This window comes from Coregonus clupeaformis, chromosome 36 (genome assembly GCF_020615455.1).
Source record: "Coregonus clupeaformis isolate EN_2021a chromosome 36, ASM2061545v1, whole genome shotgun sequence".
Classification (NCBI taxonomy): domain Eukaryota; kingdom Metazoa; phylum Chordata; class Actinopteri; order Salmoniformes; family Salmonidae; genus Coregonus; species Coregonus clupeaformis.
Genome location: NC_059227.1, coordinates 40,621,342 through 40,648,715, shown reverse-complemented (window position 1 = coordinate 40,648,715; position 27,374 = coordinate 40,621,342). Strand labels below are relative to the sequence as shown.

General features: G+C 46.3%; 1 protein-coding gene across 1 annotated transcript; it reads left to right on the top strand.

Moving 5' to 3' along the window:
* Positions 1-538: 538 nt before the first annotated feature.
* Positions 539-27,003, top strand: LOC121552269 (elongator complex protein 3). Its single transcript, XM_041865045.2, has 14 exons — positions 539-707; positions 975-1,074; positions 3,061-3,199; positions 3,325-3,395; positions 3,569-3,632; positions 3,757-3,825; positions 3,983-4,137; positions 11,796-11,957; positions 15,244-15,370; positions 22,441-22,634; positions 24,170-24,260; positions 25,122-25,415; positions 25,680-25,761; positions 26,128-27,003. Exons 2-14 carry the CDS (start codon positions 998-1,000, stop codon positions 26,238-26,240), a joined length of 1,638 nt encoding a protein of 545 aa, XP_041720979.2. The 5' UTR covers positions 539-707; positions 975-997; the 3' UTR covers positions 26,241-27,003.
* Positions 27,004-27,374: the final 371 nt, after the last annotated feature.

The window sequence follows — 27,374 nt, the reverse complement described above, 5'->3', positions numbered from 1 at the left end:
CATCTCCACCACACATTTAGTCTTCAGATCCTTTTCTGGTGGGGAACACACAAGACATGCAGTATACAACAACAGTAAACAAGAACAGTTGTGATGGTTGAGACACGTCTAATTTCTGTGCCTGGCTATGATGGGTCCAGGAATAGCTGATGATTCAAGGGTTCCACCTGTTGCATTTCCTGAAAGCGCCCGTAGAGATCACTGAAGTCATCCTAAACTGTCCTGAAACCTTAACCCGATTTAGTTGGGATCCAAATTACGCCACACTTGTAGATTTGTGCAAAGGCCTGATCCTCAGGAATAACTGTTCGAGAATATCCTGATTTATTGAAGATCTTTTTTTTTTCTTACATTTGTATCAGAAAACATACTGTCTGTTTATAGTAAAAGTTCGTGGAAAATATTATAATTATTGATGTCGGATGCATTTTTCAAAAGCTCCTTTCAATTGAGACAGCGTCCAACATTTGACATTATTTTCTTATTGACAGGGAATCTTTGGGAATAAAAAAAGAAGCGCTGTGCGTTGATGTTATTTTACGACAGTTTCCAGCAGCGGACGGCATGACTCGTGCAAGCATGATTGCGTGGTGGTGTTGTTGACAATTCTCTCCCTTCTCTAAGTTATTGTAGGCTTTATAACGCGTTTCATATTGTGAATTGAGAGTGTCGACGTAACCGAAGATATGGGGAAGCCAAAAAAAAGAGTAAGCTTGTGGAACTACCTTCTACATTTCAGAAATGGTTCTCTCTGCTTGGTTTGCTAAATTAGCCTTGCTGCTAACTTACCATTCAGCTAACTAGCTAGGCAAAGCTGCATTTCTATATAAACAACCAACCCGATCTCCATTTTTGTAGACTCATAAAAAAAATGAGAACGCTAGGTATGGGTTGAGTATCTAAAAAGCTTGCTATGTATCTATGTTGTTACTGTGTAACGTTAGCTAGCTAATGTTACCGAACTACTTTGCCAGCTGATCTGAGCCGAGCAGAGTTGATGATGATGACCATTGCTGATGTCATCAATCAGCTGGTCGAGGCGCATGAAGAAGGAAAAGACATCAACCTCAACAAGTAAGAACCTCAACCTAATGTTAGCTACCTAACCCTAACCTCAACCTAACCAAATGTTAGCTCCCTAACCTCAACCTAACCAAACGTTAGCTACCTAACCCTAATCAACAGCTCTCCAAGGACTGCATTTGGTAATTGGTTACGATTCGCATCTACACTATATATATATATATATATATATATATATATATTATATTTTTGTCATTTAGCAGATGAGCGACTTACAGGAGCATTTAGGGTTAAGTGCCTTGCTCAAGGGCACATCGGCAGATTTTTCACCTAGTCGGCTGGGGGATTAGAACCAGCGACCTTTTGGTTACTGGCACAATGCTCTTAACCACTAAGCAAAAGTATGTGGACACACCTTCAAAATTGTGGATTCGGCTATTCCAGCCACACCCGTTGCTGACAGGTGTATAAAATCGAGCACACAGCCATGAAATCTCCATAGACAAACATTGGCAGTTGAATGGCCTTACTGAAGAGCTCAGTGACTTTCAACATGTCACCTTCATAGGATGCCACCTTTCCAATAAGTTAGTTTGTCAGATTTCTGCCCTGGTAGAGCTGCCCCAGTCAACTGTAAGTGCTGTTACTGTGAAGTGTAAACGTCTAGGAGCAACAACTGCTCAGCCGCGAAGTGGTAGGCCACACAAGCTCACAGAACGGGACCGCCGAGTGCTGAAGTGCGTAGCGCGTAAAAATCGTCTGTCCTCGGTTGCAACACTCACTACCGAGTTCCAAACTGCCTCTAGAAGCAACGTCAGCACAATAACTGTTCGTCGGGAGCTTCATGAAATGGGTTTCCATGGCCGAGCAGCTGCACACAAGCCTAAGATCACCATGTGCAATGCCAAATGTCGGCTGGAGTGGTGTAAAGCTCGCCTCCATTGGACTCTGGAGCAGTGGAAACATGTTCTCTGGAGTGATGAATCACGCTTCACCATCTGGCAGTCCGATGGACAAATCTTGTTTTGGTGAATGCCAGGAGAACGCTACCTGTCCCAATTCATAGTACCAACTGTAAAGATTGGTGGAGGAGGAATAATGGTCTGGGCTGTTTTTCATGGTTCGGGCTAGGTCCATTAGTTCCAGTGAAGGGAAATCTTAACGCTACAGCATACAATGACATTCTAGACAATTCTGTGCTTCCAACTTTGTGGCAACAGTTTGGGAAGACCCTTTCCTGTTTCAACATGACAATGCCCCCGTGCACAAAGCGAGGTCCATACAGAAATGGTTAGTCAAAATCGGTGTGGAAGAACTTGACTAGCCTGCATAGAGCCCTGACCTCAACCCCATCGAACACCTTTGGAATGAATTGGAACGCCGACTGCGAGCCAGGCCTAATCACCCAACATCAGTGCCCGACCTCACTAATGCGCCTGTGGCTGACTGGAACCAAGTCCCCGCAGCAATATTATAATAATAATATAATATGCCATTTAGCAGATGCTTTTATCCAAATTGACTTACAGTCATGCCTGCATACATTTTTTTTTGTGTGTGTATGGGTGGTCCCTGGGATCGAACCCACTACCTTGGCGTTACAAGCGCCGTGCTCTACCAGCTGAGCTACAGAGGACCACATGTTACAGCATTTAGTGGAAAGCCTTCCCAGAAGAGTGGAGGCTGTTATAGCAGCAAAGGGGGGACCAACTCCATATTAATGCCCATGATTCTGGAAGGAGATATTGGACGAGCAGGTGGCCACATACTTTTGGTCAGGTAGTGTATCTAAAAGCTCCCAGTCCACCACCTTGCTAAAGCCCTGGGGGAGAGGTGTCTTGTGACCCACCAAGTAAACAAAGCATTATGTCATGCCAGAAACCTGTCTTAAGCTCAAATTTGTCCAATAGAAACTCTTAATTTTCATATCAGATGAAAAAAAAAAATGTTTTGCTACGGTTTGCACTAATGAATACAACCCTGAATGGACTTCCACTAACCTCCCTTTTAAAACTCTTCTTTACACTTCATTATCAGGGTGAAGACCAAGTGCTCCGCTAAATATGGTCTGTCAGCCCAGCCTAGGCTGGTAGACATCATAGCTGCTGTTCCACCCCACTACCGACGTGCCCTGGTGCCTAAACTCAAGGCTAAACCTATCCGCACTGCCAGCGGGGTACGTACCTGTCTATCTGTCTGTTTTCAGGGTCCTGCTACTTACAGTGCACAAGCATTTACAATTTGAAATGAAGTTGTAGAGATCACAAGGAATGTGATGTTGTTGCTTGTCTCTTTGTCCAGATCGCAGTAGTGGCAGTGATGTGTAAACCCCATCGCTGCCCTCACATCAACTTCACAGGAAACATCTGTGTGTGAGTACATAAATGATGTAGCTTCAGTGAGACCAGAAGAACTCTGGCCACAGTGTCCTATTGATTATAAAAAAATAAAAAAAATAATTGATTATAAAACTAAACAGCTATGTATTTATTGATCAGAAAAAACAACCAGCTATTTAATTGTGACTCTGTGTCTACTTCAACAGCTACTGTCCAGGTGGGCCGGACTCAGACTTTGAATACTCCACACAGTCTTACACTGGCTATGAGGTAAACCATTAAAATAAAAACGGTTCTCCCTAAAGCCTACAAGCTCAGTACCAACTCCCTGTACGCCGTTCAGGCATTGTGTTGAGTCTAAAGGGTGTCTTCTATAATTCTTCCCCCCTGTCAGCCGACATCTATGAGAGCCATCAGAGCACGTTATGATCCCTACCTGCAGACCAGACACCGAGTGGAACAGGTCAGTGACACGTTCCCGCACACAGCTCTAGATAGCCAGCAGTACCGTCTCCCGTCACGGCCCGCGCTACAGAAGTGCTTGCCGCTGTCATAGAGTAATAATGACTTGCGTTTTACGTAGTGCTTTTTCCAAAGTCTCTCCCGTCTGTCCTGTCCAGTTGAAGCAGCTGGGCCACAGCGTGGACAAGGTGGAGTTCATAGTGATGGGAGGGACTTTCATGGCCCTGGCTGAGGAGTACAGAGACCACTTCATCAGGAACCTCCACGACGCCCTGTCAGGACACACCTCTAACAACGTAGCTGAGGCCGTCAGGTAATGCTACTAACCCCTCCCCCTAACCCTGTCAGGACACACCCCTAACCCTGTCAGGACACACCCCTAACCCTGTCAGGACACACCCCTAACCCTGTCAGGACACACCCCTAACCCTGTCAGGACACACCCCTAACCCTGTCAGGACACACCCCTAACCCTGTCAGGACACACCTCCAATCATAGAGATCCTATTAAATGACTTACAAGAGGGGGGGATCTGTGATGTCATAATCCCTCAAAGTTCCATAAAGGGGGTGAAAATGGCAGCTATCTTGGTCAGGGAGAAATCCAAAACCAGTCTAATTAGGTGGGACTTGCAAAGCGTCGTAGACAACTTAAAGGGTATGGCACCTTGGTCTACCAATCCCCCCCACACACCACCCACACCTTCAACCATACATTCATACTTTTATCATACCAATCAGTCCAACTGAACCTCGTTTCATCCCTCCATCCCCTCATCCATCCATCCCCTCCATCCCCTCATCCATCCATCAGGTCTTCCATCCCCTCATCCCTCCATCCCCTCATCCCTCCATCCCCCATCCCCTCCATCCCCTCATCCATCCCTCCATCTCTGTATCCTTTATCCATCCAGTCATAAATTTCTTTTAACAGCTTCATCATTTGATTTAAGAAATTACGTTTTTATTTATTTATTTTAAACTTCCACAATGCCTCCTTGTCTTCTGTACTGTATTACATAAACGGTGGTTCTCTAGTAGGAGAGTGTATAAGAGTGTAGTAGGCTAGTGTGTGTGTGTAGTTATATGTGATCTAACTGCCCCACAATCCAAAGTAATAAGATTGATTGTGTAGTCTATCGAAGTAATCAGACCAATTATTTTACTAAATTTAACTGACTATATTTGACTTCTTGGCTCTAGTTAAACATTTTTAAACTACCACGAAAATACTTAAAGCAAAGAGTTAAAGCAAGTCCCACCTATTTTTCTTCATGGAAAATTACCGTCCAGTTGGAATGAATGGCAGGAGAGGCATACGTGATGCATTTCCTGCTTTACTTGGAAAGGAAAAGAAAAGTACAGCATGTGATGTATCACAAATTGTGTAATAGAATTACCTAAAATGTTGTCATATAATTATAAATACAGTTTATACAGGTTTTATACAAATCTTCTGTATAAATAACGTCTAAAATATATGTAAACAAAAATCTGTGATTGCTGTTAAATGATACAACATCAGTACTTGTTGCATTTACAACTTGTCTTAAGTCCTATCATCAACTGATTTGAGTCAGTGCGTGGCTGTGGATTGACTGCATTGTTTGAGTGGACTGTTAGCATATTGGCTAATTAATGGAATCATTCCTCTAAAACTGGCTAGCTAGCTAACATGCATACAGAGCAAATAAATTCTTCACATTCATAGTGTAAAACAATCTTATCATAGCACTGGCAAACCATGGTTGACCAACTCCCTGACAAACATGGCTGACCTGTGGACCATCGTAAGAAGGTTCATGTCCATTCTAGTATTCCTAATTCTATGCCTCTAACGACGTAGCTGAAGCCATCGGGTTTTACCACTACCCACTCTAACCCGGTCAGGACGCGCCCCATAACCGGGTCAGGACGCGCCCCATAACCCGGCCAGGACGCGCCCCATAACCCGGTCAGGACGCGCCCCATAACCCGGGTCAGGACGCGCCCCATAACCCGGCCAGGACGCGCCCCATAACCCGGTCAGGACGCGCCCCATAACCCGGGTCAGGACGCGCCCCATAACCCGGCCAGGACGCGCCCCATAACCCGGTCAGGACGCGCCCCATAACCCGGGTCAGGACGCGCCCCATAACCCGGCCAAGACGCGCCCCATAACCCGGCCAGGACGCGCCCCATAACCCGGCCAGGACGCGCCCCATAACCCGGCCAGGACGCGCCCCATAACCCGGTCAGGACGCGCCCCATAACCCGGTCAGGACGCGCCCCATAACCCGGGTCAGGACGCGCCCCATAACCCGGCCAAGACGCGCCCCATAACCCGGCCAGGACGCGCCCCATAACCCGGCCAGGACGCGCCCCATAACCCGGCCAGGACGCGCCCCATAACCCGGCCAGGACGCGCCCCATAACCCGGCCAGGACGCGCCCCATAACCCGGTCAGGACGCGCCCCATAACCCGGTCAGGACGCGCCCCTAACAAGCTAACAGGCTGTCAGGTACTAACTAGACCCTACAATATATCTCATGTTATATGGAGGACTCTTTGCTCCCTCTGGTCTCTCTTTGTGAAATGGTTGCTCTCTGTAGTCCTCCTGTAGCTCAGTTGGTAGAGCGTGGCGCTTGCAACGCCAGGGTTGTGGGTTCGTTTCCCACGGGGGGGCCAGTATGAAAAATGTATGCACTCACTAAACTGTAGGTCGCTCTGGATGAGAGCGTCTGCTAAATGACTAAAATGGAGTGTAATGGTTAGTTTGTTCCACCAGATGGCACTGATCTCTAGCTTGAAATGGAGCACATGCTGTAGACAAGGGGTTCCCAAACCTTTTCACCCTGGGGGGTTCCCAAACCTTTACACCCTGGGGTTCCCAAACCTTTACACCCTGGGGTTCCCAAACCTTTACACCCTGGGGGGTTCCCAAACCTTTACACCCTGGGGGGTTCCCAAACCTTTACACCCTGGGGGGTTCCCAAACCTTTACACCCTGGGGTTCCCAAACCTTTACACCCTGGGGTTCCCAAACCTTTACACCCTGGGGTTCCCAAACCTTTACACCCTGGGGGTTCCCAAACCTTTACACCCTGGGGTTCCCAAACCTTTACACCCTGGGGTTCCCAAACCTTTTCACCCTGGGGTTCCCAAACCTTTACACCCTGGGGTTCCCAAACCTTTACACCCTGGGGTTCCCAAACCTTTACACCCTGGGGTTCCCAAACCTTTACACCCTGGGGTTCCCAAACCTTTACACCCTGGGGTTCCCAAACCTTTACACCCTGGGGTTCCCAAACCTTTACACCCTGGGGTTCCCAAACCTTTACACCCTGGGGTTCCCAAACCTTTACACCCTGGGGTTCCCAAACCTTTACACCCTGGGGTTCCCAAACCTTTACACCCTGGGGTTCCCAAACCTTTACACCCTGGGGGTTCCCAAACCTTTACACCCTGGGGTTCCCAAACCTTTACACCCTGGGGGGTTCCCAAACCTTTACACCCTGGGGGGTTCCCAAACCTTTACACCCTGGGGGGTTCCCAAACCTTTACACCCTGGGGGGTTCCCAAACCTTTACACCCTGGGGGGTTCCCAAACCTTTACACCCTGGGGTTCCCAAACCTTCTCACCCTGGGGTTCCCAAACCTTTACACCCTGGGGTTCCCAAACCTTTACACCCTGGGGTTCCCAAACCTTTTCACCCTGGGGTTCCCAAACCTTTACACCCTGGGGTTCCCAAACCTTTACACCCTGGGGTTCCCAAACCTTTACACCCTGGGGTTCCCAAACCTTCTCACCCTGGGGTTCCCAAACCTTCTCACCCTGGGGTTCCCAAACCTTCTCACCCTGGGGTTCCCAAACCTTTATACCCTGGGGTTCCCAAACCTTTACACCCTGGGGGGTTCCCAAACCTTTACACCCTGGGGGGTTCCCAAACCTTTTCACCCTGGGGTTCCCAAACCTTTACACCCTGGGGTTCCCAAACCTTTACACCCTGGGGTTCCCAAACCTTTACACCCTGGGGTTCCCAAACCTTTACACCCTGGGGTTCCCAAACCTTTACACCCTGGGGGTTCCCAAACCTTACACCCTGGGGGTTCCCAAACCTTTACACCCTGGGGTTCCCAAACCTTTACACCCTGGGGTTCCCAAACCTTTACACCCTGGGGTTCCCAAACCTTTACACCCTGGGGTTCCCAAACCTTTTCACCCTGGGGTTCCCAAACCTTTACACCCTGGGGGGTTCCCAAACCTTTACACCCTGGGGTTCCCAAACCTTTACACCCTGGGGTTCCCAAACCTTTACACCCTGGGGTTCCCAAACCTTTACACCCTGGGGTTCCCAAACCTTTACACCCTGGGGTTCCCAAACCTTTACACCCTGGGGTTCCCAAACCTTTACACCCTGGGGTTCCCAAACCTTACACCCTGGGGTTCCCAAACCTTTACACCCTGGGGGGTTCCCAAACCTTTACACCCTGGGGGTTCCCAAACCTTTACACCCTGGGGTTCCCAAACCTTTACACCCTGGGGGGTTCCCAAACCTTTACACCCTGGGGTTCCCAAACCTTTACACCCTGGGGGGTTCCCAAACCTTTACACCCTGGGGTTCCCAAACCTTTACACCCTGGGGTTCCCAAACCTTTACACCCTGGGGTTCCCAAACCTTCCATTCTATGGGCACCAGCTCTGTTCATGACACACACTGTTCACACCCCTCCTGTTGGTGGAGAGAATTTTGCAAGTTTAAAGCTTATTTTCTTGCAATTCTATACAGTTTTGCAATGTCTAATGTCTATTCATGTGATATTTGAGTGACCTAAAACAATTACAATAATCTATGGGCTTAAAAAACAAAATAAAAAAACGCTAGTTGATCTGGACATTTCTGACAAGTTATAAAGGTTTGCAATGACTAACATGACAAGAGGAACTGTCCCGTGTAGCTCAGTTGGTAGAGCGTGGCGTTTGCAACACCAGGGTTTGTGGGTTCGTTTCCCACGGGGAACCAGTATGAAGAAGAAAAAAAAAAATTAGAAAAATGTATGCACTCACTTAACTGTAAGTCACTCTGGATAAGAGCGTCTGCTAAATGACTAAAATGAAAATGATGCACGACCCAATTTAGAAATGTCACCTTGTGCATTCTACTATTACAACTTTCAAGAGTAAGTTTAAAGCTGGACTGAGTTCCTTAAAAAAACAAACAAAAAAAACGGTTTTATTCATTTTGTATTTTGTTGAGCGGGGGATCTTTGGGAGTTAAAACATGACTCGTTCTTTGGCCCTTCGATACGGTAGGAGGGAGACGTTTCGTGTGACTTCAGGGACATTAATAGAAGATCGAGGGATGTGATCGAGGAGTAGGGGAATGGAGGTCTGGACCCTGAGGGCTTGTTTGTTAGTCAGGGTATTTAGTCCCTAGTGGCTGAGAAGGCACGCTCCTGTATTGCTCATCCAGCAGTGTTATCAGCAGGTTCGTTAAGACAGATTACACTAATTGTTGTGGCTGTTTATCAGGCTGAGACGTTCGAGGCCCTTCTCTGCTGTGTCTGCCTGTGTCTGCACCTGTCTCCCTGTCTGCCTGTCTAAGCGCCTCTCTGCCAGTGTAAGCAGGTGTGCTCACTGGCTTGTGTGCATGATAAAGCAGTCCTGTTTCTCCGAGTCCCACTATGCCTCCGTTCGCTTAATGAGAAAAGCTTCAGCATGTAACCTGCAAATAACCATTCAGATAATAGCATTTTTATTGACTAATATCAGCCAATCTGATGTGTTCTCCGGAGCAATAACTCCTATGATTGTCTTAAGTCAGTCATCAGATTGTTAGAATGGACATTATGTTCCCAGTAATAGGTTGGAGTATGAGCTGAGATGACTGGTCTAGATTATGAGGAGGATGATCGTTATCAAACCTGATGGCTGGTCTAGATTATGAGGAGGATGATCGTTATCAAACCTGATGGCTGGTCTAGATTATGAGGAGGATGATCGTTATCAAACCTGATGGCTGGTCTAGATTATGAGGAGGATGATCGTTATCAAACCTGATGGCTGGTCTAGATTATGAGGAGGATCGTTATCAAACCTTTCCAAATTGAGAAAATGACAGCCAGACTGAAGACGTAGATGTCTAATCTCAATACATCCTGAATCTGCTCTCGTTGGCCCTACAGTTTCAAGGGGGCAGAAGATACACAGAGAAAATCTAACTTTGTTGTGCCATTTTATGATGTGATTTTCCTGCCAGTGAATTGAAGTGGGGTTGTCCAGGTACTTGCGCTTGAGATAGAGGTTGCCCCTAATGTAATCACAGACAGGGGCGGTGTGTTCATTAGGGCGATATGGGCGACGCACTGCCAAACGGGAAAAGGAAGGGATTTTTTTTCTAATCAATTATATCACGGCAACAGTAGTTATCAGTGTTGTAATCTAGACGTCTGATCTGCCACAGTGCCACTAAATGTCCAATCAGGCTAAAGTCGTGCTTCAAATGGCCCCCCCTTTTGGGGCGATTTCAGTCAGGTTGAAAATCGCCCAGAAGTCTGTCATAGACTCCCATGTAAAATCTATTTTTTCAAATATCAGAGCTTTCAATACAATCTCTATGGGTTTCTGAGGGCTTGCACTTACGCGCTTTCGTCATACGTAACATAACCATGAACGTAACTAAGAAAAGAGCGGGTAGCCTCGTCAATCAATTCACTACTACTATCAAAATGGCTAGGGTTCAGTGCAACTCGATTGTGTCTTTGAAAGAAGTTCCTTTTTGTCGGCGAACAAATGAAGATAAATTGGCAACGAAACAATTAGGACCTCCCAGACCAAATTTAATAATTCAACAGGTTTCTACTAAAAGGGGGAAGTCCTACACCCGAGGATTTTCCAAAAATTGGTACGAACGAAAAACCTGGCTAGCAGGCTGCGATGTAGCTAATGCAGTCTGCTGCTACCCCCTGCTTACTCTTTCACCCTGAAGGCGGCACGGCAGACAGCACCGCTTGGACAGCGACTGGTGTGTAACGGACATGCACCATCTTTCAGGAAAGATTAAGAAACATGAGCTGTCAAAGACCCACATGGATAGCTGTTTGAGATTGTCTGCTTTGGGGAGAGTGAACATTCCCACTCAACTGGATGAGGGATACAGGCTAGCTGTCCGCCGCCACAACGATGAGGTTAGTGTTGATAATCACAAGTTTACTGGAGAACTGAAACTGACAAGGCTGACAAGATAGGACCCTTTTGTCCATTGTTATTGGATAGGAACAGAACTTATAACCAGCTCCTGACCTAAATAGATCTTAGCACAACATTTTACTCAACATATCATATTCCATATTCACTATAACAAATATATTTACTACGACATTAGCAAGAACCGCCACATCCTCAGCCGGCTAATCCAGTGTGTGAAGTTTTGCGGAGTGTTTGAGTTAGCTTTGCGAGGCAAAGATGAAACTGAGGGCTCCACCAACCCTGGTAAGCCAACACTTTTGAGATCAGTCAATAAATGCTTCTGGTATTGACTTATATGCTGCCCCTGTCTTCATGTTGTTGCTGGACATATCTTTTTTAAAATGTGTATAGGTCACCTAAATCATCAGAAAAATTGCCCCCCCTGAGAATTTTTTCAGGAGCCGCCACTGATCACAGATCTATAATCAGATTACGATTCCTTTATTGTCCAATTGTAAACAAGGTCCAACAGGAATTTGTGTTCCGCTTTATCACAACCCCTCTGAAAGACAGACAGGCATACAGAGGTTGGAGCAGAAGGCTGGATAGATGACCTATACCCTCAATCTGACCCAGGGGGCTGGATAGATGACCTATACCCTCAATCTGACCCAGGGGGCTGGATAGATGACCCATACCCTCAATCTGACCCTATCAGCCATAGAAATAGAATCTCATTCTAGTTCTTTGGTATCAGAGGCCTGTTACTGACAACTAACTCACTCCTCCCTTTCCTGTCTAGGTACTCAGAACGCAGTAACACCAAGTGTGTTGGCATCACCATTGAGACGCGTCCTGACTACTGTCTGAAGAGACACCTCAGTGACATGCTGGGGTACGGCTGTACCCGGCTGGAGATAGGGGTCCAGAGCGTCTACGAGGACGTAGCACGAGACACCAACAGGTGAGTGTCCAAGGTAACTGGAGAGTGTGTGTGTGTGAGTGATAGGGGTTCAGAGCGTCTACGAGGACGTAGCACGAGACACCAACAGGTCAGAGGGCAGGGGTTAAGGGTCAAGGGGTTTTAAATGGAGTCATAGCGACTGCTAGTGATATGTCACTTGTCATATGTCATTAGTAAAACTCATAGCCGCTAGTCATATGTCACCAGAAACTCTAGACCCACTCCAATTCGCATACTGCCCCAACAAATCCACAGATGATGCAATCTCTATTGCACTCCACACTGCCCTTTCCCACCTGGACAAGAGGAACACCTATGTAAGAATGCTGATCATTGACTACAGCTCAGCGGTCAACACCATAGTCCCCTCCAAGCTCATCACTAAGCTAAGGACCCTGGGACTGAACACCTCCCTCTTCAACTGGATCCTGGACTTCCTGCCTCCCCCAGGTGGTGAGGGCAGGCAACAACACGCCCCTATCCACATCGACAGGGCTGTAGTGGAGCGGGTCGAGAGCTTCAAGTTCCTCTGTGCCGAGCTCCCTGCCATCCAGGACCTCTATACCAGGCGGTGTCAGAGTAAGACCCTATAAATTGTCAAAGACTCCAGCCACCCAAGTCATGGACTGTCCTCTCTGCTACCGCACGGCAAGCGGTACCGATGCACCAAGTCTGGAACCAACAGGACCCTGAACGGCTTCTACCCCCAGGCCATAGGACTGCTAAATAGTTAGTCCGGGTAGCTTTTGGTTAGCTATTTAACTATCTGCATTGACTCTTTTTTGCACCAACTCATTTTGACTCGTCACATACACTGCTGTTACGGTTTATTATCTATCCTGTTGCCTAGTTACTGTCTCTGCTACTATCGATTATATATCACTTTACCCCTCCCTATATGTAGTACATATCTACCTCCATTACCTCGTACCCCTGCACATCGACCCGCGTGTGTAGCCAAGTTATCGTTACTCATTGTGTATGTGTTATTTCTATTTTTATTTTCTCTCTGTATTGTTGGGGGGAAGGACCCGTCAGTAAGCATTTCACTGTTAGTCTACACCTGTTGTTAGCCAAACAGGTCACGAATAAAATTGTATTTGATCTAAAGGGCAGAGACCCGGGGTTTGAATGGAGTCGTAGCTACTAATCATATGTTAATGTTAGTCATGACTCATACAGTGGGGAAAAAAAGTCTTTAGTCAGCCACCAATTGTGCAAGTTCTCCCACTTAAAAAGATGAGAGAGGCCTGTAATTTTCATCATAGGTACACGTCAACTATGACAGACAAAATGAGAAAAAAAAATCCAGAAAATCACATTGTAGGATTTTTAATGAATTTATTTGCAAATGATGGTGGAAAATAAGTATTTGGTCAATAACAAAAGTTTCTCAATACTTTGTTATATACCCTTTGTTGGCAATGACACAGGTCAAACGTTTTCTGTAAGTCTTCACAAGGTGTTCACACACTGTTGCTGGTATTTTGGCCCATTCCTCCATGCAGATCTCCTCTAGAGCAGTGATTGTTTTGGGGCTGTCGCTGGGCAACACAGACTTTCAACTCCCTCCAAAGATTTTCTATGGGGTTGAGATCTGGAGACTGGCTAGGCCACTCCAGGACCTTGAAATGCTTCTTACGAAGCCACTTCTTCGTTGCCGGGCGGTGTGTTTGGGATCATTGTCATGCTGAAAGACCCAGCCACGTTTCATCTTCAATGCCCTTGCTGATGGAAGGAGGTTTTCACTCAAAATCTCACGATACATGGCCCCATTCATTCTTTCCTTTACACAGATCAGTCGTCCTGGTCCCTTTGCAGAAAAACAGCTCCAAAGCATGATGTTTCCACCCCCATGCTTCACAGTAGGTATGGTGTTCTTTGGATGCAACTCAGCATTCTTTGTCCTCCAAAACGACGAGTTGAGTTTTTACCAAAAAGTTATATTTTGGTTTCATCTGACCATATGACATTCTCCCAATCCTCTTCTGGATCATCCAAATGCACTCTAGCAAACTTCAGACGGGCCTGGACATGTACTGGCTTAAGCAGGGGGACACGTCTGCACTGCAGGATTTGAGTCCCTGGCGGCGTAGTGTGTTACTGATGGTAGGCTTTGTTACTTTGGTCCCAGCTCTCTGCAGGTCATTCACTAGGTCCCCCCGTGTGGTTCTGGGATTTTTGCTCACCGTTCTTGTGATCATTTTGACCCCACGGGTTGAGATCTTGCGTGGAGCCCCAGATTGAGGGAGATTATCAGTGGTCTTGTATGTCTTCCATTTCCTAATAATTGCTCCCACAGTTGATTTCTTCAAACCAAGCTGCTTACCTATTGCAGATTCAGTCTTCCCAGCCTGGTGCAGGTCTACAATTTTGTTTCTGGTGTCCTTTGACAGCTCTTTGGTCTTGGCCATAGTGGAGTTTGGAGTGTGACTGTTTGAGGTTGTGGACAGGTGTCTTTTATACTGATAACAAGTTCTAACAGGTGCCATTAATACAGGTAACGAGTGGAGGACAGAGGAGCCTTTTAAAGAAGAAGTTACAGGTCTGTGAGAGCCAGAAATCGTGCTTGTTTGTAGGTGACCAAATACTTATTTTCCACCATAATTTGCAAATAAATTCATAAAAAATCCTACAATGTGATTTTCTGGATTTTTTTTTCTCAATTTGTCTGTCATAGTTGATGTGTACCTATGATGAAAATTACAGGCCTCTCTCATATTTTTAAGTAGGAGAACTTGCACAATTGGTGGCTGACTAAATACTTTTTTTCCCCACTGTATGTCTGTAGTCTTAGTCATAGCCACTGGTCCCGTGTAGCTCAGTTGGTAGTGCATGGTGCTTTCAACGCCAGGGGTTGTGGGTTCGATTCCCACGGGGGACCAGTACAGGGGGGGGGGGAAGTATGAAAATGTTTGCACTCACGACTAACTCGCACTGAATAAGAGCGTCTGCTAAATGACTAAAATGGGTCATGTAAATGTTAGTCATAGCCACTGGTTATACTGTGTATTCGGAAAGTATTCAGACCCTTTACTTTTTCCACATTTTGTTACGTTACAGCCTTTTCTAAAATGGATTCAATAGTTTTTTCCCCCTTCATCAAGCTACACACAATACCCCATAATCATAAAAGCAAAAATAGGTTTTTAGAAATGTTTGCAAATTTACAAAAAATGTAAAACTGATATCACATTTTACATAAGTATTCAGACCCTTTACTCAGTACATTGTTGTGTGTGTCTTTTACAAGCTCACTGTGTAATATTTGTGTGTGTGTTTCCAGAGGTCACACGGTGAGGGCGGTGTGTGAGTCGTTCCACTTCTCTAAAGACGCAGGTTTCAAGGTGGTCTCCCACATGATGCCTGACCTCCCTAACGTTGGTATGGAGAGGGACGTGGAGCAGTTCATAGTGAGTAACACACTCACACACACACACACAAACACAGCGGGACGTGGAGCAGTTCATAGGGAGTAACTCACTCACACACACACACACACACACACACACACACACACACACACAGTGGGACGTGGAGCAGTTCATAGTGAGTAACACACACACACACACACACACACACACACAGCGGGACGTGGAGCAGTTCAGAGTGAGTCACACACACACACAGTGGGACGTGGAGCAGTATCTACACTGAGTGTATAAAACATTAGGAACACCTGCTCTTTCCATGACATAGACTGACCAGGTGAAAGCTATGATCCCTTATTGATCATAGTCACTTGTTAAATCCACTTCGACCAGTGTAGATGAAGGGGAGGAGACAGGTTAAAGAAGGATTTTTAAGCCTTGGGACAATTGAGACATGGATTGTGTATGTGTGTCATTCAGAGGGTGAACGGGCAAGACAAAATATTGAAGTGCCTTTTGAACGGGGTATGGTAGTAGTTGCCAGGCGCACCGGTTTGTGTCAAGAACTGCAACGCTGCTGGGTTTTTCACGCTCCACAGTTTCCTGTCTGTATCAAGAATGGTCCCCACCACCCAAAGGACATCCAGCCAACTCGACACAACTGTGGGAAGCATTGGAGTCAACATGAGCCAGCATCCCTGTGGAACGCTTTCGACACCTTGTAGAGTCCACGCCCCGACGAATTGAGGCTGTTCTTAGGGCATAAAGGGGGAAGTGCGACTCAATATTACGAAGGTGTTCCTAATGTTTTAGAATACTCAGTGCCAAGCGTTTTACAGGAGAGGATAAATTCTATGAAATGTGTTTGTAGTTTGTCAGGATTTGTTAAGATCTAAACCTATTTTGCACAAATATACTGTACTTTTATATTTGAGCAGAATGTTGCCAAGTCCAACTAACCTCTCCTACATTGGTCTGGCCCTGATTTTGAAAGAGCTCCATTTTTTTAAATGTGTGGTAGCTAATTGTTCCACAGCATGCTGACTGGACCCAACCCACTGCCGTGGTTCTCCATCTCCATCTGTGTCCCAAATGGCGCCCTGCCAGCCAGCCAGTCAGCCTGTGGTGGCTCATAGCTTCCCATTACAGAGAAGAGTCTATTACAGTGATTTTTAATGGGTAGATCATTACGGGTTGGGATGATCCCGTGGCAGGTCAGACAATGTGCTGAGGCTTCACTGCTATGCCCGTGCTCGGCTCTGTTCAGTACGTGTGTGGTTGTACGCATGCATGCGTCAGAGACTCATTGAAAAAGGGCGAGTGTGAACAGCGTTTTCACACTGCTGAGCTGCATTGCACTAGCCTGGTTACACGTCCACTATAGTTGCTATAGTAATGAACCATGTGTATAGTTGCTATAGTAATGAACCATGTGTATAGTTGCTATAGTAATGAACCATGTGTATAGTTGCTATAGTAATGAACCATGTGTATAGTTGCTATAGTAATGAACCATGTGTATAGTTGCTATAGTAATGAACCATGTGTATAGTTGCTATAGTAATGAACCATGTGTATAGTTGCTATAGTAATGAACCATGTGTATAGGAAAGTACAAAACATGAATCTGAGCTAGCCAGAACAGTATGGTTTGTGTGAATTGTTTAGGATAGGAGTCCATTCAGAGCCAGCTAGCGTAAAATGATCTCTCTTCTACGGCCTCTGGATACGTCTGCCTCCTTTTGTTCATTTACAAAGAGCTGCCAAGACATTGATCAGTGTTGCTGCCTGTTACAGATGTAAGAGTCACGCTGTAAAGGGATAACAGGTTACAGCTGAGGTTGATCAAGTCCACCTATACTAGACAATGACTCACTCAGTCTAACCTTTTACAATGTGAAGGATCCAATCAAAATCAATCATTGGATTTTATATTAATACAGTGCGGTCTGAAATTGAAAATTTGAAAAAGATTAGCAATAATGACTGTATAAAATAAATAATTGAAATACTGAGCTAAATTGTGTATGCTCAAGAAATTTGGGAAATTTATATTATTTTAGACACAATTCCTCAGCGAAAGATTGTGTTTAACAAGTACTTTTTTTTTCTCAAAGGTAGAGGTCAAAATTATTGACACCCATAAAGTAGTCAAAAGTTTTTAATATTTGGTCCCATATTCCTAGCACGCATTGACTACATCAAGCTTGTGACTCTACAAATATGTTGGATGCATTTGCAGTTCGTTTTGGTTGTTTCAGATTTATTTTGTGCCCAATAGAAATGTATGTTAAATCATGTATTTTAATGCCTGAAAAACACCCACACCATTCTTTTGTTGGGTACGCCCACACCATTCCAACAAAGAAAAGCTGCTTTTTAACAGGGTTAATTAAAAACATTTGGAAGGAAAAGTATTTCACTAATATTGTCATTATATTTATAGGTTATATTTAAAGTTACTTTAATATCATAAATACGATTCCATGAACAGGGGAGGAGCTCATCCTAGATCAGCACTCCTATACTAAGACACTTTGTGATAAATAAAAAAACTTTATTTAACTAGGCAAGTCAGTTAAGAACAAATTCTTATTTACAATGACGGCCTACACCGGCCAAACCCGGACAACGCTGGGCCAATTGTGCATCGCCCTATGGGACTCCCAATCACGGCCGGTTGTGATACAGCCTGGAACCGAACCAGGGGGGTCTGTAGTGACGCTTCAAGCACTGAGATGCAGTGCCTTAGACCGCTGCGCCACTCGGGAGCCAAACACGGGCCCAGATGGAAGGTACATCACTCTAACTGGTCTTCTATCAATATTTACCAGACCTTCTATCGGGCATTACCAGACCTTCTATCGGGCATTACCAGACCTTCTATCAGGCATTACCAGACCTTCTATCGGGCATTACCAGTCCTTCTATCAGGCATTACCAGACCTTCTATCGGGCATTACCAGACCTTCTATCGGGCATTACCAGACCTTCTATCGGGCATTACCAGTCTTTCTATCGGGCATTACCAGACCTTCTATCAGGCATTACCAGACCTTCTATCAGGCATTACCAGTCCTTCTATCAAATCAAATTTTATTGGCCACATGCGCCGAATACAACAGGTGCAGACATTACAGTGAAATGCTTACTTACAGCCCTTAACCAACAGTGCATTTCTTTTTTTTCTTCTTTTTTTTAAAATAAACAACAACAAAAAAAGTGTTGAGAAAAAAAGAGCAAAGTAAAATAAAATAACAGTAGGGAGGCTATATATACAGGGGGGTACCGGTGCAGAGTCAATGTGCGGGGGCACTGGCTAGTTGAGGTAGTTGAAGTAATATGTACATGTGGGTAGAGTTAAAGTGACTATGCATAAATAATTAACAGAGTAGCAGCAGCGTAAAAGGATGGGGTGGGGGGGCAGTGCAAATAGTCTGGGTAGCCATGATTAGCTGTTCAGGAGTCTTATGGCTTGGGGGTAGAAGCTGTTGAGAAGTCTTTTGGACCTAGACTTGGCACTCTGGTACCGCTTGCCGTGCGGTAGCAGAGAGAACAGTCTATGACTAGGGGTGGCTGGAGTCTTTGACAATTTTGAGGGCCTTCCTCTGACACCGCCTGGTATAGAGGTCCTGGATGGCAGGAAGCTTGGCCCCAGTGATGTACTGGGCCGTACGCACTACCCTCTGTAGTGCCTTGCGGTCGGAGGCCAAGCAGTTGCCATACCAGGCGGTGATGCAACCAGTCAGGATGCTCTCGATGGTGAGAATTTTTTGAGGATCTGAGGACCCATGCCAAATCTTTTCAGTCTCCTGAGGGGGAATAGGCTTTGTCGTGCTCTCTTCACAACTGTCTTGGTGTGTTTGGACCATGATAGTTCGTTGGTGATGTGGACACCAAGGAACTTGAAGCTCTCAACCTGTTCCACTACAGCCCCGTCGATGAGAATGGGGGTGTGCTCAGTCCTCTTTTTTTTCCTGTAGTCCACAATCATCTCCTTTGTCTTGGTCACGTTGAGGGAGAGGTTGTTGTCCTGGCACCACACGGCCAGGTCTCTGACCTCCTCCCTATAGGCTCTCTCATCGTTGTCGGTGATCAGGCCTACCACTGTTGTCGTCGGCAAACTTAATGATGGTGTTGGAGTCGTGCCTGGCCATGCAGTCATGGGTGAACAGGGAGTACAGGAGGGGACTGAGCACGCACCCCTGAGGGGCCCCCGTGTTGAGGATCAGTGTGGCAGATGTGTTGTTACCTACCCTTACCACCTGGGGGCGGCCCGTCAGGAAGTCCAGGATCCAGTTGCAGAGGGAGGTGTTTAGTCCCAGGATCCTTAGCTTAGTGATGAGCTTAGAGGGCACTATGGTGTTGAATGCTGAGCTGTAGTCAATGAATAGCATTCTCACGTAGGTGTTTCTCTTGTCCAGGTGGGAAAGGGCAGTGTGGAGTGCAATAGAGATTGCATCATCTGTGGATCTGTTGGGGCGGTATGCAAATTGGAGTGGGTCTAGGGTTTCTGGGATAATGCTGTTGATGTGAGCCATGACCAGCCTTTCAAAGCACTTCATGGCTACAGACGTCAGTGCTACGGGTCGGTAGTCATTTAGGCAGGTTATCTTAGAGTCCTTGGGCACGGGGACTATGGTGGTCTGCTTGAAACATGTTGGTATTACAGACTCAGTCAGGGACATGTTGAAAATGTCAGTGAAGACACTTGCCAGTTGGTCAGCACATGCTCGGAGTACACGTCCTGGTAATCCGTCTGGCCCTGCGGCCTTGTGAATGTTGACCTGCTTAAAAGTCTTACTCACATCGGCTACGGAGAGCGTGATCACATAGTCATCCGGAACAGCTGGTGCTCTCATGCATGCTTCAGTGTTGCTTGCCTCGAAGCGAGCATAGAAGTGGTTTAGCTCGTCTGGTAGGCTTGTGTCACCTGGGCAGATCGCGGCTGTGCTTCCCTTTGTAGTCTGCAATAGTTTTCAAGCCCTGCCACATCTGACGAGCGTCAGAGCCAGTGTAGTACGATTTAATCTTAGTCCTGTATTGACTCTTTGCCTGTTTGATGGTTCGTCGGAGGGCATAGCGGGATTTCTTATAAGCGTCCGGGTTAGAGGCCCGCTCCTTGAAAGCGGAAGCTCTACCCTTTAGCTCAGTGCGGATGTTTCCTGTAATCCATGGCTTCTGGTTGGGGTATGTACGTACGGTCACTGTGGGGACGACATCATCGATGCACTTATTGATGAAGCCAGTGACTGATGTGGTGTACTCCTCAATGCTGTCTGAAGAATCCCGGAACATGTTCCAGTCTGTGCTAGCAAAACAGTCCTGTAGCTTAGCATCTGCGTCATCTGACCACTTTTTTTATTAACCGAGTCACTGGTGCTTCCTGCTTTAGTTTTTGCTTATAAGCCGGAATCAGGAGGATAGAGTTATGGTCAGATTTGCCAAATGGAGGGCGAGGGAGAGCTTTGTATGCGTCTCTGTGTGTGGAGTAAAGGTGGTTGCACATTTAACATTACCAGACCTTCTATCGGGCATTACCAGTCCTTCTATCGGGCATTACCAGACCTTCTATCGGGCATTACCAGACCTTCTATCGGGCATTACCAGTCCTTCTATCGGGCATTACCAGACCTTCTATCAGGCATTACCAGACCTTCTATCGGGCATTACCAGACCTTCTATCGGGCATTACCAGACCTTCTATCGGGCATTACCAGACCTTCTATCGGGCATTACCAGACCTTCTATCGGGCATTACCAGACCTTCTATCGGGCATTACCAGACCTTCTATCGGGCATTACCAGACCTTCTATCGGGCCTTCTATCGGGCATTACCAGACCTTCTATCAGGCATTACCAGACCTTCTATCAGGCATTACCAGACCTTCTATCGGGCATTACCAGACCTTCTATCAGGCATTACCAGACCTATCAGGCATCAGATACTCTGTATCCCAGTAAAGAGGCCTTAAGAATTGTGCTCACACTGTTTGCGTGCGTGTGGGTATGATAGTAATCGGAGTGTGTCGGTGTGTGAGCGCAGGATATTAATGGTGTATTTGGCCAAACGTCTCCTTCGAGTCACTGTCCTGCTCTCCTATCGTACTGACACACACCTGCGTCACTGGGAGCTCCTGTTCTTTATCAGCTCTCCCCTCCCCTGGACTGTAGACAGATCCCTCTGCTGTGTTTTGCTGTGCTGCTATCACAGGACCCAGCTGGGAGGCTGTAGCTTGGAGCTAGGGGTGATAATGGAATCTCATTACAGTATGTCTGCAGACGTCTCAGTTCCCAAGCTCTCTCTCGCTCTCTGTTATCTACCACTGTGCACCTGGCTCTTCCAAGCCCCAAACAGGACAGGATTGTAAAATTCCGGTAACTTTCCCAAAATTCCCCGGTTTTCCAGAAAGATTCCTGGAATAAGCAGGATTTCCAGAAAACCAGAGAATTTTGCAACCCTAGATGGATCTACCACTAGGCAGGCTCCTCCAGTCTCCTCAGCCAGACAGGACGTGTATCTACCACTAGGCAGGCTCCTCTAGTCCCCTTAGCCAGACAGGACGTGTATCTACCACTAGGCAGGCTCCTCTAGTCCCCTTAGCCAGACAGGACGTGTATCTACCACTAGGCAGGCTCCTCCAGTCTCCTCAGCCAGACAGGACGTGTCATCTGGGGAAGGGGATAAGAAATATGAACCGGTCTGTCGCAGACTGACCAAATAATCTGTCGTCACTCAGTCCACTTAGTTAAAGTTGTTTTGTGTGCTGCCCACAAACCATATCTACCTCTCAGGGGAAATATGAGGCTCAAGTCCTAAGATGACTGGCCGGTTGGTTCAGACTGACCCAAATAGTCCCTCATTACTTGTTTGTTTAAGCTGCAGCGCACGTCCTTTGATCAACTTGTTGGTACCATGGTTAACAAGTTGTTTTGTGTGCTGCAGGCCTGGTTCTTCTGGGTTTTTTTTTTCTCCCCACCACATCTAGTTTAATCAAGGACAAACTCACAAAATCCTATTTCAACTAAGAGTTGTCCTATTCTGCCAGAGAGGCTCTTTTTAACCCTTTATCTCTAACACTTGTATGTCTGTAACCCCTCTGCCCTCCAGGAGTTCTTTGAGAACCCAGCGTTCAGGCCGGATGGGTTGAAGCTGTACCCAACCCTGGTGATCAGGGGTACGGGTCTGTACGAGCTGTGGAAGACCGGCCGCTATAAGAGTTACTCCCCGTCTGCCCTGGTGGACCTGGTGGCTCGCATCCTGGCACTGGTGCCACCCTGGACCAGAGTCTACCGCGTCCAGAGGTGTGTGTGTGTGTGTGCATGAGAGGTCGAGGATCTGTAAGTCCTGAATCACTATGTAAAGTATGTACAGTATAGTACATTGTAGTCGTTTTAGCAGACGCTCTTATCCAGAGCCACCTAGTTAGTGCATTCATCTTAAGATCGCAAGGTTGGGACAACCACGTCTTTTGGAATTTGGGCAGAGACTGCTGTCCTAGCTTCAGGGGGAAGCTGGTTCCACCATTTGAGGTGCCAAGACAGAGAACAGCTTTATACCCCCTAAATTAAGTACAATGCCTTTGGAAAGTATTCAGACCCCTTGACTTTTTCCACATTTTGTTACATTACTGCCTTAATTATTATTTTTTTAAATCAATTTTAGAATATCTCATCAATCTACACACAATACCCCATAATGCTAATTTATTAAAAATAAAAAAACAAATATCACATTTACATAAGTATTCAGACCCTTTACTCAGTACTTTGTTGAAGCACCTTTTTGGCAGCGATTACAGCCTCGAGTCCTCTTGGGTATGACGGTACAAGCTTGGCACAGCTGTATTTGGGGAGTTTCTCCCATTCTTCTCTGCAGATGCTCTCAAGCTCTGTCAGGTTGGATGGGGAGCATCGCTGCACAGCTATTTTCAGGTCTCTCCAGAGATGTTCGATCGGGTTCAAGTCTGGGCTCTGGCTGGGCCACTCAAGGACTTTCAGAGACTTGTCCCGAAGCCACTCCTGTGTTGTCTTGGCTGTGTGCTTAGGGTCGTTGTCCTGTTGGAAGGTGAACCTTCGCCCCAGTCTGAGAACCTGATCCAGAGCGCTCAGGATCCCCACAGCATGATGCTGCCACCACCATGCTTCACCGTATGGATGGTGCCAGGTTTCCTCTAGAAGTGACGCTTGGCATTCAGGCCAAAGAGTTCAATCTTGGTTTCATCAGACCAGAGAATCTTGTTTCTCATGGTCTGAGTTCTCTAGGTGCCTTTTGGGAAACTCCAAGCGGGCTGTCATGTGCCTTTTACTGAGGATTGGCTTCCGTCTGGCCACTTTACCATAAAGGCCTGATTGGTGGAGTGCTGCAGAGATGGTTGTCCTTCTGGAAGGTTCTCCCATCTCCACAGAGGAACTCTAGAGCTCTGTCAGACTGACCCTCGGGTTCTTGGTCACCTCCCTGACCAAGGCCCTTCTCCCCCGATTGCTCAGTTTGGCCGGGCGGACAGTTCTAGGAAGAGTCCTGGTTGTTCCAAACCTTTTACATTTAAGAATGATGGAGGCCACTGTGTTCTTGGGGACCTTCAATGCTGCAGAAATGTTTGGGTACCCTTCCCCAGTACGGCTCGGTTCCAAAATCCACACTATCATAACACTTAGTATAAAGTAATGTACTGCATTAGACATGCATTCTAAGTGGTATGTTGGACGTTGAAACATCGCTACCATGCCATACCACCAATGCATGTTGTATGATAAGTAGTATGCTATTTTGGATATTGGAACACACTGTAAATACACTCCTGTCTCTCTCTGTCGCTATGTGTCTCTCTCTGTCTCAGGGACATCCCCATGCCTCTGGTGAGCTCTGGAGTAGAGCATGGTAACCTCAGAGAGCTGGCTCTGGCCAGGATGAAAGACATGGGGACCGAGGTGAGACTTAAACCACATGGAAATACAATGTTTTTACACCATGTATTATTAAGCAATAAAGCCAGAGGTCGTGTGGTATATGGCCAATAATACTGCGTTTACGCTCGTAATGATGCTTCAAATAGAACAGTAAACAAGTATTTTTACATCATACTCGTACATTTACACATTTTTCAGCCAATCAGCATCCAGGACCCAAACTACACGATTTATAATCGCCATTATAAACGGAGTCGTTCGAGCCCTGAATGCTGATTGGCTGACAGCCATTATAAATCGGGTATATCAGACCGTATGACAAAACCATTTATTTGTACCTCTCTAGTTACGTTGGTAACCAGATTTATAATAGCAATAAGGCACCTCGGGGGTTTGTGGTATATGGCCAATATACCATGGCTAAGGGCTGTATCCAGGCACTCTGCGTTGCGTCGTGCTTAAGAACAGCCATTTGCTGTGGTATATTGGCCATATACCACACCACCTCGGGCCTTATTGCTTAAATATACCGTGGCTAAGGGCTGTTCTTAGCCACGATGCGAAGCAGAGTATACAGCCATTAGAAATGGTATATTGTCCATAAACCACAAGCCCCCGACGTACCTTATTGCTGTTTATAAACTGGTTACCAATGTAATTAGAGCAGTAAACAAGTAGTTTTGTGTCATACCTGTGGTATACTGTCTGGTATACACACTGCTGGAATGCTGTTTCAGCCAATCGGCATCCACGATCTAAACTACCCGCTTTATAATAATGTATATTTGCAATAAAATGTTAGGTCATACTATGGTTGGTCATACATACCGGTAGTTAGCTAGTTAGAATACATGATCACATTTCATTTCTGTCATCCCTTAGTGTCGAGATGTGAGAACAAGAGAAGTGGGTATCCAGGAGATCCATCACAAAGTGCGTCCCTACCAGGTGGAGCTGATCCGTAGAGACTACGTAGCCAACGGTGGCTGGGAGACCTTCCTGTCGTACGAGGACCCAGAACAGGACATTCTGATTGGTCTGCTGCGTCTGCGGCGCTGTTCCGCCCAATCGTTTCGCCCCGAGCTGAAAGGGGGCGTGTCTATTGTGCGTGAGCTGCACGTCTACGGCAGCGTGGTTCCGGTCAGCAGCCGAGACCCCAGCAAGTTCCAGCACCAGGTAACCAGGTACACACACACACTCTGACCCTGATCCTGGACAAGTGTAGAACTACAGATCAAGTTCTTGTTCCAACCCAGCACTATTTACTAGCTACTAAACTAATCATCAATACCTTTCTTTTTTTTTGTTTGTTGTTGAATCGGATGTTTTTAAAATGAACTGAATCACTGTCTCTTGTGCCCGTGTAAAGTCTCTCTGATGAGTTTTTGTTAAGCTCAGTGGTTGATTTTTATCTTTTTATGTTGTTCTTCCTGTTTGCAGGGCTTCGGGATGATGCTGATGGAGGAAGCAGAGCGGATCGCCACAGAGGAACACGGCTCCGGGAAACTAGCCGTCATCTCAGGTGGGTCTCCTCTCTCTGCCTCCGTCTCCTCCATGCAGAGGAAGCCGTAAACGGGATGGTCCAGGCTGTCTGGTAGACGGGATTGTCCAGGCTGTCTGGTAGACGGGATGGTCCAGGCTGTCTGGTAGACGGGATGGTCCAGGCTGTCTGGTAGACGGGATGGTCCAGGCTGTCTGGTAGACGGGATGGTCCAGGCTGTCTGGTAGACGGGATGGTCCAGGATGTCTGGTAGACGGGATGGTCCAGGCTGTCTGGTAGACGGGATGGTCCAGGCTGTCTGGTATTCTAATCCCTCCCTGTTGGACATTGTCATGCTACACAACGTTTTGAATATTCTGTAATATATGAAATGTCTCTGTGTTTCAGGTGTGGGAACTAGGAACTACTACAGGAAGATGGGTTATGAGCTGGAGGGACCATATATGGTGAAACACCTGGAGGTGTCTGTAGGCAGACTGGGGAATGAAAACCTGTTTTAGTGTCATTGTTTTACCAATACACGCACAAGACATCTTTTTATTTATTATTACTAGTACATGATTGTTACTTTGGAGATGCTGCAGAGTACATGAACGACAATATGCTTGTGGTATCAGAGGGCGGAGTGAATAGGTCTGTTTGGGGTAAGCTGATCCTATATCACTTCTACCCAGAGTACAGAGTACGAGTCTTTAAAGGGATACTTGGAGATTTAGGCAACGAGCCCTTTATATCTACTTCCCCACGAGTTCATCTGACTCTGGGGAAGTAGAAAAAGGGGCCTCATTGCCAAAATCCCGAAGTGTCCCTTTAAGCTTACTTTGAGAAACCGGTGGTCTATGGTTCCTCAGTCATTCAGCCGTAGTTCGGGAGTACTTTGTGAGAGTCTCCTCCAGCTTTATGAGATAAACAGCCTCCTAGTTATCTTCCGGGTTTTAATTCATCATGTTACCAGAAAGGTGGTGATGAAGAGCAGTATGAATCACCCTTCATTAACAGACCTGGCAGCATCTAAATGGACAGTGGGTGGGGAAGTCCTCTCTCTCTCTGAACATGTTTTATAATCACATGGTTTTATAGGGCAGGAAATTGAATAGTGTTATATACATGTTTCTTTTTAAACCCTCTCTGTTAATCCGTGATTTCCTGTTTTGGTTTTATTTCAAACATAAATGTTACTTTTGTTTTGGTGTTGGACATATTTCATTTGAAATCCCTTTCATCTGCTCATGTTTCATGGAATAAAGTATATTTAACAGTTTATTTAAAGGTAGACTCAGCGAAATGACATTACCACGAGCAGCACCGCAGATATAGAGATGAGCGAGATGCAAGACTTCGCTCTCAGTCACTCAACTTTATATTTTATCTGAGCATGTGCACGGATTGCTTCGCGGTTTGGGTCCCGATTCAGATTTAGGAAATTACACCTTTCTTATGCACTTCTCAGTTGGTATTCAGACGTACCTTTTATAAAGGTAGTAAGAGGGTTTTGCTGGCATGGTTCCTTTGCTCGTGCTGCGTAAATGTAATTCAACCGCTGAACACCTTCCCACTTGCTGGCCAACAGATTTTCTCGTGGAGTTTTCATTCAATAGGGGGTTTTCAGTACATTTATCTTAAGCCACCCCTTT